General features: G+C 31.2%; 1 protein-coding gene across 8 annotated transcripts in view; it reads right to left on the reverse strand.

The window, feature by feature from the left end:
* Nucleotides 1–16088, reverse strand: part of sick (sickie) — a 269698-nt gene that overhangs the window by 33000 nt on the left and 220610 nt on the right. For all 8 annotated transcript variants that reach the window (XM_015983908.2, XM_015983904.2, XM_015983903.2 and 5 more), the window contains 2 exons: nucleotides 15623–15825; nucleotides 12560–12711 (listed from right to left, as the gene is read on the reverse strand). In XM_015983908.2, coding sequence (XP_015839394.1) covers nucleotides 12560–12711; nucleotides 15623–15825 — 355 coding nt within the window. The remainder of the gene's footprint in view (nucleotides 1–12559; nucleotides 12712–15622; nucleotides 15826–16088) is intronic.

Raw genomic sequence — 16088 nt, forward strand, 5'->3', positions numbered from 1 at the left:
TTGGAGTAAAAGCAACATCAGTTTCATTTTATTTTCGTGATTTTGAGGCCTGTTTTGTGAAAACACCACAAATTTAGACTTATTTTGTGAATTTTAGACATTTTTTGATCAAATCTTTTAAAATAAATGAGGACCTTATGCACAAATGCAAAGGTAGGGTGATTTTTATGGACGCATCATTTTCATTTTGGGTGACTGTACGTCATTCGTTCTTGAGTTGTGACGTCATCTTAATGTTTTTATAATGGCAACTTACATTTTTTTCAAAGTTTTAGATAGTACACGTCTTTATCGTTCTGGTAATAACAAAAAGATAATAAAGAAATTTAAGTAGAAATGGAAAAAAACCATTAAATTTATAATATACTTTATAAAATAAAGCAAGAACGAAAAGATAAAGCTCTTTGTGGCATATTCTCAATAATTTTTATAACTTTTTTATTCTATTTTATAATTTATTTAAAATCTTTTTGCATTATTTCTTTTTTAATTTTTTATACTAACCACAAATATAAAAATGTGTACTATCTAAAACACTAAAAAAATGTCAGTTGTCATTTAAGAAAGTTAAAAATGACGTCATTACTCAAAAACGAATGACGCTAAAGTTTAAAGGGTCAATATTCTGACAAAATATACATTTACAAAGTAAAATTGACATGTTCGAAGATTTTTTCATAATTTTGGGTTCAGTCTTTATAGTGCTACAACGTTCACAAAAATGTTAAAAGCATCAGCTTCTACTGCATTAAAAGTTATTTATTTAATTTTTTAATACTGTAATTTTGAGACACTTTCTATAATTCTTCACAAGGAATAACATTAATAAGAACATTATTGTTAATAAAATTGAATTTGGTAATTAATCGAAATTTTATGATCAATAGTGTCGTTCTAAACAATGCAGAAATGATGGTTATTGTAACGCAAAAAATTTCAACTATCCCTAAAATTACGTTCATTTATTTATTTCTAATTTTTATTTCATAAATTATTTTTTTAAAATAAGGGCATTATTTTACGTATTGTTTGCAAAAAACATAAGTTTTTGTTAGTTAAAATGACATAAGTTGTAATACTTTATTATGCAGCGAGTCAGCGACTTTAGGAGTCATTATAATAATTGTAATTAACGTAAGAATCGTAAATAAATTCTGTAAAAATTAGTTAATAACAAACGCTGAAATCTGTGTGATTATTAGTTTTTAAAATACAGTAAAACACTAGGCTATATTCCAATTGAAATTTCCTGAAAGCCATAACACGATGCAAAACCTCCTTTTTGCAGAAATTTAACACACCCAAGCGTCTTGTCCTCTTAATGCAACTCTTATGTGATAAAATAATTCACATTTTTCTTTTTTCTCCCTTGTGACATCAAAGCACCGCAAGTTCAAGCCCAAGGCGACAGGCAAACATTTTAAACTTTAATTCGACTTAACCGTTGCAAATACCGGGGAATATCTTTTAAAAAAATTTACAAATTGCGTAACGACGTAACTAATACCGTCATCATTTCGCTAAATTGAACGCCAACAGCTTAATTGTATTTTAATTGGCTTCAATAAGTCTCCTCGGGACGTCTCTTTGCCGTCGTAATTTGTTCAGAAGTGAGTAAAACAAGACTTCCTGTCTTGTTAGTCGAGCCAATATTTGACGTTGTGTGGAAAATACAGTTTGCGTGACAATTAGGCTTGGATGCCAATCATTCTTTGATATAATATTCGCTTGATCAGATTTTTCAGGTTTAGCATATTAAAAGGTAGGCATTTACATAATACAGGGGATGACCCAGAGGTGTGTAATCGGTCTATAACTTTTTGGCCATTTAAAATATTATCATGTCGTTTTTATTATACGGTAGATCGACTTAAAGTAACTAAAAATAATTTTATTACACACAGGGTGTTATATACAGGGTGGTGAACCAAAGTAATATTTTTTAAATGGAACACTCTGTATATTTTTGCATAATTAGATTCTACACAAAAAATGATGTAACTTTGTATAAATTTTCATAGGTTTCTTTTCGTTTCGAAATTATGCAACTTTTTTTATAAAATAGACCAATTTTTGAAAAATAACTACGAAGTCGCCAATGAATATTCTCCGACAAATATACCATAGAAAAAAAAATTTTTTATTATACACAGGGTGTTGTATACAGAATGGTAAATCAAAGTTATATTTTATTAAATAGAACAATTAGATTCTACGCAAAAAATAATTTAACTTTAAATAAATTAATATGAGTCTCTCACTTTTCGTTTCGGAATCATTCAACTTTTCGTTAAAAAAGATCAATTTTTGAAAAATCACTGCGAAGTCGGCTATAAATATTTTCCGATAAATTTGCAACAGAAAGACTCACAATACCTTGCAGTTTTAGCAAACAGTAGACTTTTACTTGAAACACGCACATAATGTACAGGGTGTGCCAAAACGTAAAAAGTTGAATAACTTATTTTTTTCAAATGGAACACCAAGTATTTTTACACATATCGATAGCATTTTACATAAGCTTTCTGTGGTATAGGATTTGTACAGCAAATTTAAAACATTTTTCGTGATTTTCCAAAAAATATATTTTATTACAAGAAAATTTGTCATCCTAGAATCTAATGTGACTAATTACAATAGTGATTTAATTTTTATTTGATATATAAATGAAGTTTACTCATCAAGAATTAGCAATAAAATAAATAAAGAAAAAGTAAAAAATATTTATAATTTGTTATACAAACTGTATATCGTATAAAACTACAATTTATTCTAAATTTTTGTGTTGCAAATTTGCCAGAAAATATTCGTAGGCAACTTCGCAGTGAATTTTCAAAAATTGGACTTTTTTATAACGAAAGATTGAACATAATAGTTTATATAAAGTTACATTATTTTTGCGTATAATCTAATTATGCAAAAATGTATAGGGTGTTTCATTAAAAAAATATAACTTTGGTTCACCACCCTGTATACAGCACCCTGTGTATAATAAAAATATTTTTAGTTTGTGTACTTTACGTCGATCGGATAATAAAAACGGCATGGCAATATTTGAAATGACAGAAAAGGTATACTGTACACCCCTGGGCCACCCTGTACAAGTGCCACTTTGGGTTAAAGGTGTTTTAGTTAATTTGCGTACATTTGTATGGAGTTTGTTTGAAATCACACAACATTTACGTTTGGTAAAACTGCATTATTCCACCACTTTCCGCGCCACATTCACTCACTTATCGAACGACACGTGAATGGACGTCTCGGTTTCAGTGTTTCCTTACTCGACAACCGACATAAACAGACTGAATGACTGACTGCAACGAAAACGAAGACTCCGACTACCAAGTATACGCCCCAATCCAATAACACTCCGACTTCATCTGCTACTCACTACCTAAACACAATGTTGTGGTAGTGGCAGAGGCGTAGACCAATCTATTTGATGGAAAAATAAACATGTTTGAAGGGAAAAACTGATGGCAGAGGAAGATTAAGAACAAGTGTTTCCGCTGTAACGGAAATGTTTGTGATACACTTGATATTGTGTCATGGATATCATCCTGTTTCATTTGATTCATAATAATGAAAGAGTGTGAATTGTGTCTTATGATTAACTATTGTTTTAAAATAAATACACAATTAACTAACTCATTCATTTTGTGTTAAGGTGTTAATAAGAGATTTATTATATGATTATTGCGATAGCCTAATTTAAAAATAAATTACACCATTTTATGATACTTATTTTACCAGTAACAGGATTGATTTCCGGATCCTTTTTTTTTCTAAACTTAGAAATTTTTTAATTGTTATGTACATCATTGATAGTTGATCTCTTTCAACAGGTATTTGTTTAATGTTCCAAGAGCTGTCGTTTCCGCTAACAAAAGTCAAAAAAATATTATCTCAAGCACCATAAGCTTAACTTAAAGATTCAACTTTGAGATATATACTAGTTATCAAAAAAAGCGGAACACATAGAAATTGTGTAGGTAAAGAACTGAAACTTTGTGAAAATGTTGTTACCCACTCAAAAATAAATTGATAACAGTTTCTTAGCCATTCCTCAAAAAACAACCCCTTTAAGAAGGTTTTTCTAGTCTTTCTGGGGTTCACTGATATGCTTTTTCTGTTGGCGATAACTATGGAAAACTTTGTTTTCTGTGTATATTGGGCACTAACAGTATGCCTCCCGTACGAAGACAACCACGTTACCAGCAGTTAACCCCTTTTGAGCGGGGGCGAATTGTCGGGCTACGTGAAGGTGGCATGTCGGTTCGGGAAATTGCAGCTCGTGTGAATCGTGGAGTGGCTACTGTCCTGCGATGTATACGGGCATGGGAGGAAGAAGGGAGAGATCATCGAGCGAGAGGTTCTGGACGGCCACGAGGTACTACCGCAGGCCAGGATCGGTACCTCCACTTTTTAGCCTTTCGAGACCGGCATGTCTCCACACGGCGGATTGGTGATCAGTGGTATGCTGCAGAGGGTCGACCAGTTACAATGGCAACTGTATATAGACGAATCAGATCTTTCGGGCTTCACTCTTATCGTCCGCATTTGGTGCTCCCCTTAACTCCTCAACTCGACTTGACTGGTGTCGCGCAAGAGAGAATTGGGATCTAGAATGGAATTCGGTGGTCTTTTCGGATGAATCGCGGTTTTGTTTGGGCATGCATGATGGTCGACAAAGGTTAGAAGGGTACGTGGGGAACGGCGAAACGTGGCTTTTTCTGTGGAACGCCCTGTAGCTCGAACTGTGGGTGTCATGATTTGGGGCGCGATAGCCTATGGTAGTAGGTCACCCCTTGTTTTTATTGAGGGATCCATGACTGCCCAGCGCTATGTACAGGAGGTTCTGGAACCTGTCGCAGTACCATATGTGCAAACTATTGAAAACGCGTCGTTTCAACAGGATAACGCCACGCCACACTCAGCACGCTTTACGTTAAGGTACTTAGAAGAAGTTCAGGTGCAAGTTCTTCCTTGGCCGCCTCGATCGCCTGACCTCTCGCCGATCGAGCACATACGGGATTCAATAGGTCGGCGAGTGACGAATTTACCCCAGCCTCCACAAACGCTAGCGGACCTGCGACGAGAAATTTTGACTGCTTGAGAGGCCCTGCCCCAAGACGAAATTAATCATTTAATTCGAAGTATGCCACGGAGGGTTGCAGAGTGTATACTTGCACGTGGAGGGCCAACCCATTATTAAGTTTTTTTTGTTAAAATTTCTATTTTTCAATTACACTTTTTTCATCATTTATTGTTTACTTTACCATCATTTTATATTTTCAATTTCATTAAATTCAACGCATTATTTCTGGGTGTTCCGCTTTTTTTGATAAGTAGTATATCTCGTGAAAAAAGGCTCAAACAATTTTTTATCATAGGAACTTTTAATTCAGTTTGATGTCCTTTATCAGCACCCGAGAGATTGTCCGTTACTATTGAATCATTATGCTGTATGATTGTGGAAAGTAATGTAAAACAACTTCTCAAAAAATTAGCTTTACTTTGGAGTAACAAAAATCTTGAATTGTTGTAATTTGCCGTATCGTTTTTAAGAAAAATTACCAGATTTAAGATTTTTTTACTCCAATATTATGCTATTTTTTCGAAAAATTGTTTTACATTATTATTCTCCACATTCATCTACACAATAAATAGGTAACAATAAATACTGCCTGCATTTGAAGAAAACCCAGTACAAAGTGCACTTGAACTCGGAATTCGCCATTTTTAGACACCCTGTATGATCAAATTTATTTAAAAGACAAGGTAGTTTCTTTAGGACACAAAGAACGCAAGTGATGATGGGGGATAATTAAAGAATAATAATAGAAAAAATAAAAAAGAAACTGGAAAAACAAAGTTTTACGATTAGAAACATGGTGCTAAATAATAATAATTCAATTATTATTCATTAAAAAATATATAAAACAAATAAAAAATATAAGAAACACTTTTCAGTAGATATATTATGATAAACGTCATGTGAGTATAAGAATTTTAGGACTGGTAGAATAAAGTTTTAAAATGCTCGAAACACTCAAAAATAATCCAATTTTCAACTCAATTTGTCAATATTGCAATTTATTTTTGATAACTTAATTTCGGAAAATAATTGCGTTTCTAAATGAAAAATGTACAAATAAACAAAAAAACACAAAAACGGCAAAATAATTCCATTTTCAGTCCAATTAGTAAATGTTAGCTCGTTTTAGCAAAAATGTAGTTAAACATTTGAAAAAGGCTAAGATAACACAATTGTGACCCAGTTTCATAATTTTTTGCTGAGTTTTGATCAAATGTTATAAAATGAATAAATATTGGGTCCTGCATAAGCACTCAAATTTTTTGGCTTTTTTTTTTGACTTCAAAGTTAAATTTTTAACTTAAGTTTTTGTTGTTTCAGGTAAAAAAAAATTGACTTTAGTTAGCGGAAACGACAGTTTTTACAACATAAAACAAATACTTGAAAAAAATCGATAATTAATGTCTTATGATGTACAAATCAATTAAAAAACTTGTAAGAAAATAAATGCAACATCATAAAAAAAAAATAAAAATACATATAGACTAAGTTGCTTGAGAAAAATCTGACTTCATTTTTATGCTAAAATGAACTTCTTTTATCACCATACGAGAGTTTGACCGACACTTTTGAATTATCCTGTAAAGGTGGGGAAAACACAATCAACAAAAAAAAACTGCTTAAACAATTTCAAAGTTCGCAAAAGAACTGAATTATTATCTAAAAACTGTTTAAATACTCGAAAAAGCAGAAATAATATCTTATCCGATTCAGCGATTGTTCGTGAAATTTTTGTTAAAATTTTGCCAAACAATTGGGTTTTGTGATTACAAACGGTCATAAACGCTTAAAAAATTCACAAATAACAGCACTTCTTTCAACCAATTCGTAAATTTTTGTGCTTATTTTTGATGAATTATTATTTTGTCGAAAGATTGTATTTTTGGTTGAAAACTGTACAAGCAATCAATCACTAAAGCGCAAAAGCAACAAAGTAATTTCTTTTTGGAGCCATTTAGAGAATATTCGACTTGGTTGACCAAAACTTTGTGAAAAGATTTTCTAAAAAATGTTTGAACGCTCGACAGAGGCAGAAATAACACTATTTTCGATCGGATTCGGCAATTTTTGGTGAATTTTTGACGCAACTTTGCGAACTAAACTAAACTAATTTTGAAATTAGAAGTTGCACAAACGCTCGAAAAACGCAATTCGATGATATTTCAAGTTTCAAGTCAAGAAAATTTCGCGAAAAGTGTGCCAATGACCCAAGTCAACACAAATTCAATTTAAGTTAATTTTGACAAAATTTCTCAAGACTTTTAATTTAATCTCAAAAACGTGTCACAACGCTCTAAAAATGCAAAAATGCTCTATTCTACTGTAACTTTTGTTTTTGTTTAAATGAAATAACGCTAAACTGCAAAAATTAATAAACAAATTTCAAAATAATTTAATTTTCGACACAAATTTTAAAATATTCAATCTGGTTTAGCAAAATATTGAGCCCATTTTTCTCGAGATTTGAAACTGTTAAACAGCGGGCAGAGGTAATTGTAAATTAAAATTATTTGATCATAAGAGAGTTTAAAAATTTTTCTTTTTTTGTATATTTATTCTTAATTTAATTCCTTTTGAGATAAGTTGCTGCATTTTTCTATCTACTACAGTATCACAAAGGCCGTACAATAAATTATGAAACTGGCAGAAGGCAAGAATCCCGACCTTGCATTAAATTCCGACCCTCATCCTGCACATATTCAACCATCTGCAAACTTTCAAGCCATAAAATCATCCTTAAACAACCATAAAAAGCAATTTAATTGTGTATAACATTAATAATAATAAAAAGCACTAAATATAAACATAAACATAGATAATAATACTAAAGTGAAGAAGCTTCTCTGTCTTCACATAATAATAATAAACTGGAATCATTACACATTGCAAAATTAAAACGTTTCAGTAATAAAATCCATTACTTTATAGCTACCGTAATACAGAAAAAGTAAATTACAGAGACGGTAGGCTGCGGTTATGAAACACCATGATTATGCATTTTTGCATTGAATTCAATCTAAGTAGCAAAAACACGAGTTATAACATCCTGACAACTAAAATAACAAAACAGTACAGGTGGTACTGCCATCAAACAAATCTGTTTTGGATTTTTCCAACCATCGTAAATCACTTATCAGTGATAGAGCAGTCGTTTTCCAGCCACCTGCTACTAATAGGGGCCCAGAAAAAACCCTCTTGGATTACGTGAGGGTACTCTTTATGTTGCACTTGTTGCTGGTTTCCTTCAAACGATGATAAATGATCTTGGTCTAGACTACAAAAGACAACCCAAACCACCATGCATTTTAATTACCATGCGGTCAAGCACTAGCGAACAAATATTTAATTACAATGTCAACACGCAAATACCTATTAGGAGGTAATTGCCGCAATTACCGGTAGTTTATCTCGAAGAAATGAATTTGAAATATTTTGTGAACACGTGATGATGTAACGGGATCTTGGGTGGCTTTGGCAGGTAGCTAGGTATGAATGGACTTCGAGGAAAAACTCATGTTGTCAACTTTACTTTTGCAAGGTTGGTAACGGGGTCAACGACCGCCAAACGTCAAACATAACCCCATTTTTGTGGCATTTGCAGAAAATTATTCGAATAGCTTTCCAATATTATTTATAAATGTTGTTTTAATGAGTGGTTTATTGTTTATGTCTGTGTGGGTTAATTAGTCCCCCTGTATACGGTATCTAACGGGAAGTGTAGCGGTTTCGCTTCCGAATATCCCAATAAACAATAAACCTCCCGCAAAGTGAAACATTTGTCGCAAAGGCAACAAATCTGTCTCATTAGAGATAATCAACGATTTTATCTCGCATCTCTCTATTATGGATGTAGCAGAAATGCCAAGCGAGTAACTCCTACCGGATGGGATTAGTACTTGTCGGCTGGTTTCTTCTATTTAAGGAATCAAAGTAGACAATCGCTCTTGAAAATTCCAATCACTGAATACATTTTTTCGTAAAAACTCGTCTTCTGCGAATGAAGCGTAACTGTGTGTGAGCAGGAGGATGTGACTTTTTCTTCCTGCCGTTATGGCGTATGATAAATGGATTGGAAAATTGTACGGTCTGAGCGCACTTTCTTTGGGGGAAAATTGTGTTCAGTGATTTGGGGAAAATTGTGTTCAGTGATTTGGGAAAAATGTATCACTCCATTTCTTTTAACCGTGATAAAAAAAAACGATTTTACACTTCATAAATAAAACAGTTACGTTTTGTTGTACGTCTAGAGTATCGTTCAAGGAAAGTTTTTGCAAAAATGTTTCGTCTTGCAACTCGCTAATTGAATATTTTTTATAAATAGTTTTTCATTATATAAAATTATTTTGATTACTCTCTAATTATGTCTTTTATTTTAAGTTTTGTAGCAAGAATAGACAGTAGCTTTTTGTAGCTAATATTTTGAAAAAAATGTTGATATGTTATTAAATTCTTGAGTTCTCACATGGAAGATTTTAATGCAACCTTAGAATTTTTTGAAGTTGTTGTTTAGAGATATCTTTTGATTAGGCTCAGACATTTCTTTATGAGAATTTTTTAAAATGTTTTGTTGTCTTGACAATTTTTTAAAGCTGGTGTTTTGGATATTTTTTAGTTGTCTTTTTAATTAAATTCTCGTAAGTTTGAAAAAAATTTGAAGTTGGTATTTTTGAATACTTTTCTAGTTTACTCCAACAACTTTTTTGATGCTCAGACATTTTTTAACTTCGAAGCTTCTCCATAAGAAATTTGAAAACTTCTTCATTAGAACTTTTTACGTCCAATTGCGAAAGTGTAACATCTTTTAAAGTAGCCTTTAGGTATAGATTTTTAGATTTCCATTTTTTTTTGAATTCTAAATTTGAAAGGTTTCTAATTTTTTTTTTGTTTCGTTGCAAGTCTAAAGCAAAAGACTCTTTTGGACTTTTTGGATATACTCTTAGTCTGTCTAATTGTTTTTTGTAGTCTAAAAATTTTAAAAAAACTTTAATTATATTTAATTGAAGAATGTATTCAATTTTTATATGGACATAATTCTAAAAACTGTCGAGACATTGATATTACAATTTTATCAATTACTCTTTCACAAAGCTGATTACATTATTCAAATAACAAATCACAATGAAGTGAAGTCAAACTTTCACCAACCGCGAAAATTCAAAATTCTTTGAAAATTGAAAATTTTTTGGATTTTCCATTTTTAGTTTTTAGTTTCATAATTTAATTATTTTGATTAGTTTCTAATTACGTCAACAAAAAGTTGATAGTTCATTAAATTCCTTAGAATTTTTTGAAGTTGTTGTTTAGGGATATCTTCTGATTGGGCTCAGACATTTCTTTATGGCATTTTTTTAATGTCTTGTTGTCTTGACGATTTTTGAAAGCAGGTATTTTGGATATTGGTTTTAGTTTTCTGAATTGTCTTTCGAAAAACTTTTGTAATATCATTAAATTCTTGTAAGTCTGGGAAAAATTTTGAAGTTTTTTCTCGGTATTTTAAAATTTTTTGATTTTTCTCCCTAAGAAATTTGAAAACTTCTTCATTAGAATTTTTCACGCCCAATTACGAAAGTGTAACATCTTTCAAAGTAGCTTTTAGGTTTAGATTTTTTAGCCTTAAATTTTTTTGGAATTTTAAATTTAAGAGGTTTGTAAATTTTTTATGTTACCTTGCAAGGAAAATTTAAGACGTTTTGGACTTTTTGGAGATACTTTTAGTCTGTCTAATTGTTGTCTGTAGTCTTTTATGTCTTAAAAAACTTTAATTATAATTTCTAATTGAAGAATTTATTCAATTTTTATATGTACATAATTCTAAAAACTGCTGAGACATTTCTATTAAAATTTATTTTTTTGACAATTACTATATTTTACAAAGCTGATTAGATTTTTCAAATAACAAGTCACATTAAACACAAATTTCATTCAACATCTGTTGTATTTTTCAAAACTTATTCATATGTCAAACTTTCACCAACTGAGAAAAATGAAAATTCTTTGAAAATTGAATATTGAAAACTGTAAATTTCCATTTCTATTTTCCATTTTTTAGTTTTAGTTTCTTTTGCTTCCCCACAGCGCAATTTCAAGCAGATATTAAGTAAAACTTAGTCAATCAAAATTTGAGGAATCGAAAAGCAATAAAAAGTTAAAAATAAAAAAAAAACTAAACCTATTAATAAATAATCAAAAGATAAATCTGACTTTAAAACATTTGGAAAACAGAAAAAAGTTTAGACATTGTTATTATTTTTTCAAAATGTTTTTTTTTAATTTGAAACGTTTCTATGTATAATTGGAAAGTTTTTGTTTCGTTGCAAGTGTAAAGCAAAAGTTAAGATAGACTTTTTGGATGTAATTGGGTTTGAAGGTTTGAAAAAACTTTAATGATATTTTCTAATTAATGAACTGAAAAATATGTACATAGCCCTGACATTTTTATTCCATCCTTTTTATCTATTACTATTTTACAAAACTGATTAGATTATTCAAATAGCAAATCATATTGAACAGAAATTTCTTTGAACGCCTGTTATATTTTTCAAATTTTATTCACAAGTCAATCCACCAACTGGAAAAATTCAAAATTTAAAAATTGTGATATTTCTTTGATTTTCCATATTTATTTTTAGTTTCTTAAGTTACACAGCGAATTTTGGAGTCAAAATCTGAAGAATCGAAAAGGAGTAAGAAGTTAAAAATAAAATAAATAAACGCTACTTAATAAAAATAAATATACTACGGCTTCAAACATTGTTTGTTGTTATTTTCGCAAATTACAAAACAACGCATGTTTTATTAAACACTTTTTTTATTTACTGCTTGATTGAGAGAATGCTTATGCAAATGCAGTCCGAGCTAATTAATTAATCATATATCGTGTAAAAGATAAGAAAATAGCAACACTAATTCGTCATTGTTGTCAATAGAAGGTCAAATAATGTAATACATAATAAATCACAGCTGATTAGTTGTTTGAAGTGAAAGTCCGTACAAATTAATTTAACAAATTTAGGAGAAGCATGTAATTTTGGAGAAATTAGGTTTCAACAAATTACAACACTGTTCAAAATTCGTTTGAAAAAGCGCTAATTGGCCGCAAACAAACAAGCGTTTCAAAACTAGTAACCTTTCTTGTTTTATCTCTCGAATCGTTAGGATAATTACAAAAAACCTCCTGTCGGTCCTCTGTTATTATAACCCATTACGAAATCCGTCCGAGCTGTAGGACTTCCATCAGTTGGGTGCCTATCTACCATCATTTCATGATTTATCGAGCCTCGAGCGAAATTTCAGAACATACGTGTATTAAGTCGCATTACGTTCGTTTCATCATTAAAAACCCACACAAAGCCCCTATTTTCATAATCGGATCACAGAAACTTTTACTCTACGATCGCTTTTGAAATTGTTATGAATGGTGTTTTAATTAAAAGCTTGTGTAGCGAAAGGTTTCAGACTTACGTTGGTGCTGAGCTGCGATGTCAGTGTTTGAACTTTCTCCTGAGCTTCGGTCAGTTCGCGGCGGAGTTTTCGGATTTCGTGGGCTTGTTTCTCTTCAGCCGAGGAGTAGAGGCTGGAGGCGGTCGAGACCAGACTTATGGAGGAACCGTGGACTGAAAAATTTTTTTTTCATTAAAATTAGAAAAATTGGGGCAATTATCTCAATAAATGAGTTTAAAATTAAATTGGCAACATTGCAGACAGAAAATGTGTCAAATTTCGTATTTTCTGTCAGTTTTGCAAACTCAGTTTGAACAATTGTAGATAATACCCAATAATACTTGGTAACTATAAAATATTGTGTCAAAAAATATATGTTGGCAACACTGTTTCAAGTTACAGACATTTGTGTACTTTTGAGATTTGAATGTGGTGGTCAAAGTCGCTATGGTAAATTCAGCAGATTTCAAATAGAAAGGGTATGCAACCAAGAAAACACACTTTTTTGAATTAATAAATTTATGCTTTTGGTAAAGCTGTTAAAATGCTGTTTAGTTTTAGTTTTTTCATTTTAATAAATATATTCGCCTAGAGTTCACATATAAAAAAGTTGAGATTTTGTAAATACGAGCCGTATGAAGATTAAATCTAAACATGTTAGAACAACTACCTGGTTGAATGAACAATAATAAAGGTCTTTAAAAAAATAAAAATAAAAAAATTGAATTGTTACCTCGGAACACAACGTCATCAAATTTTATCTTAAGATAAAGCAGTCTTATATCTTTAATCAAAATCTTTATCTTAAACCATCGGACAAGGAAGTAGATTTTATATAAAAATTTCAAATAAAAATCTTTTTGTATTGTAATATTTTCTCTATAATCTCAAGATCTTTATACTACTCTTTGCTATACCATATTTTATACTAGTTTACAGTCTTTATTCCTAAATGCTACAGTCTTTTAGACGATTTCTTGTTCAAAAATGGCAAAATTCACTGAAGAAACTCTGAAATCATTGTATTCTGACTTTGAAAACTATACAATTAAATCACCAAATTAGTTGAAAACCCTTAATTTTGTAAAATTGTGTAAAAAACAGCGAAATTCTCTGTAAAAAAACTAAAATCGCTTTCTCATAGTTGGAAATGACGACCTAAGCATCATTTTGTTGAAATCAGTTGATTTTGGACGATTCCATGCTCAAAAATATCAAAATTCGCTATAGAATTAAAAAAGTCTTATATAAAAACGGCAGAACTCGCTGTTAACACCAGTTTTGTTAAAATTAGTTGATGTCGTACGATTTCTTGCTCAAAAATCTCTGAACAAAATATGAAATCGATGTGTTCTGACTTTGAAAACGATAATTAAATCACCAGTTTAGTTACAAACACTAAATTTAGAAAGATCTCTTGTGTAAAAACGGCCAAATCCGCGGTATAAAAACTAAAATCGTTTTATAACAGTTGGAAACAACAACTTAAGCACCAGTTTTGTTGAAATCAGTTGGTTTTAGATGATTTATTGTTCAAAAATAGCAAAATTCTCTGTAGAAAATCTGAAATTGTTGTCTTGTGACTTTGAAAACGACAAGTAAATCACCAGTCTTGTTAAAAACGCTTATTTAAAAAATATTTTGTGTAAAAACAGCAGAACTCGCTGTTGGAAAAGTAAAATCGCTTTGTACTAAGTAGAAAGGGCAATTTAAGTACCAGTTTTGTTGAAATCAGTTGATTTTGAACTATTTCTTTCTCAGAAGTAGCAAAATTCTCTAGAAAAAATCAGAAATCGTTGTATTCTGTGTTTGAAAACGACGATTAAATCACTAGTCTAGTTGAACCAAGGAGTTGAACATTTAATTTCGGCTGATTTTTTTATGTAAAAACGGCAAAACTCGCTGTAGAAAAGCAAAAATGGCTTTATACTAATTGAAAACGACAATTTAAGCACCAGTTTTGTTGAAAATACTTAATTTCGGATGATTTCTTGTGAAAAAGTGGCAAAACTCGCTGCAGAAAAGCAAAAATCGCTTTATACTAGTTGGAAAGGACAATTTTAACACCAGGTTTGTTAAAATCAGTTGATTTTAGACGATTCCTTGCTCAAAAATGGCAAAATTCGCTGTAGAAAATGTGAAGTTGTAATATTATGATTTTGAAAACGACGATTAAATCACCAGTTTAGTTGAAAGCATTTGATATAAGAAAATATCTTGTATAAAAATGACAAAATTCTCTGTAGGAAGCCTAAAATCGCTTAATACTAGTTGAAAATGGTAATTTAAGCACCAGTTTTAGTAAAATTATTTGATTTAGGCGATTCCTTGTTCGGAAATGTCAGAACTGCCAGCTGCGGAAAGCATAAAATCGCTTTAGATTGTCCGGAAACAGCGATTTAAGCTCCAATTTTGATTGAAAAAAAAACACATGCAGACAGACAAATACAAAATATTTAGTTACAGTTTTACTGAGCAGACCTCTTGTGTTGTAATCTTATTTAATAGTAAAAATTAAAAATCCTTCTTTTGTCTTATTCGACTCTGGAATCTTTATTTCAGGACATTTCCAAATTAATTAATTATTTTAAATTCTTTACTTAATTCTCATTTTTTTGGTAAAATTTTTGAGAAAAATGTCTGAGAATGGTTGACTAATGATTATCAAATGGTTTGTCAAAACAATGCAAACGTTGCTTTTTATTCTAAGGAAGCAAGGTATCAGAGTACTTTTTTTTTACTTCAGAATTCAAAATTTTCGGCTTATCTTAACGAATTGTAAATTTATGGCGTTCAACTTGCTTCTTAAATTTTGGATCAACTAACTTCGTAAGTGTTTAAATACACAAAGTATCATCCAAGTTCTTCAACGCTTGTCTCAGCAATAGCAATAACATAAAACCTATCAAAATAAACAACTCCCATCGGCGCAATTTGCATGAAAACGATTTAATTCCCTCTCAAACAAACAAAAAGTTGCAATTCAATTAAAATTTAACAGCCTTGTTTAACGGCTCATTATCTCGAAAAGCCTCATCAAAATTTATTTCACCGACACAGGACCGGCCTCAGATTTACTCTTACCGTCATCATTTTTGGGTATACTGTGTCTAGGCGTCGACGAATGCGTTGGAGACAAAGGAAAAGTCCTTGCATTTCCTGGTGCTGGACTTGTGGGCTGGGACCAATGACTGAGGGCCCCAATTGGTAAACAATAGTACGGTTCTGTCTCTGGTTCGGTGTTACGATGCAACATAGAAGGGTACAACTTTTCGGATTTGGTAGACCTGTAACAAACAATTTAACCAAAATCTATTCTAAAATACCAAAAAATATAGTGGTGTATTTAATTGTCAAAAAGTACGGTGAAAGACAACGAAAGCGGACGAAACAATGTGAGCGCAAGCGATTGTTGCCACCAAATATCCATAAAAATAATCAAAAATTATTTTATAAATATTTGGCTTAGAGTTCGGAAATAAAATTAATTAGACGCCCTCTGGTGATGACTTTTGAACTATGTCGAAAACAGTAACGAAATTTTCGTAAT

This window comes from Tribolium castaneum, chromosome 7 (genome assembly GCF_031307605.1).
Source record: "Tribolium castaneum strain GA2 chromosome 7, icTriCast1.1, whole genome shotgun sequence".
Taxonomy (NCBI): Eukaryota; Metazoa; Arthropoda; class Insecta; order Coleoptera; family Tenebrionidae; genus Tribolium; species Tribolium castaneum.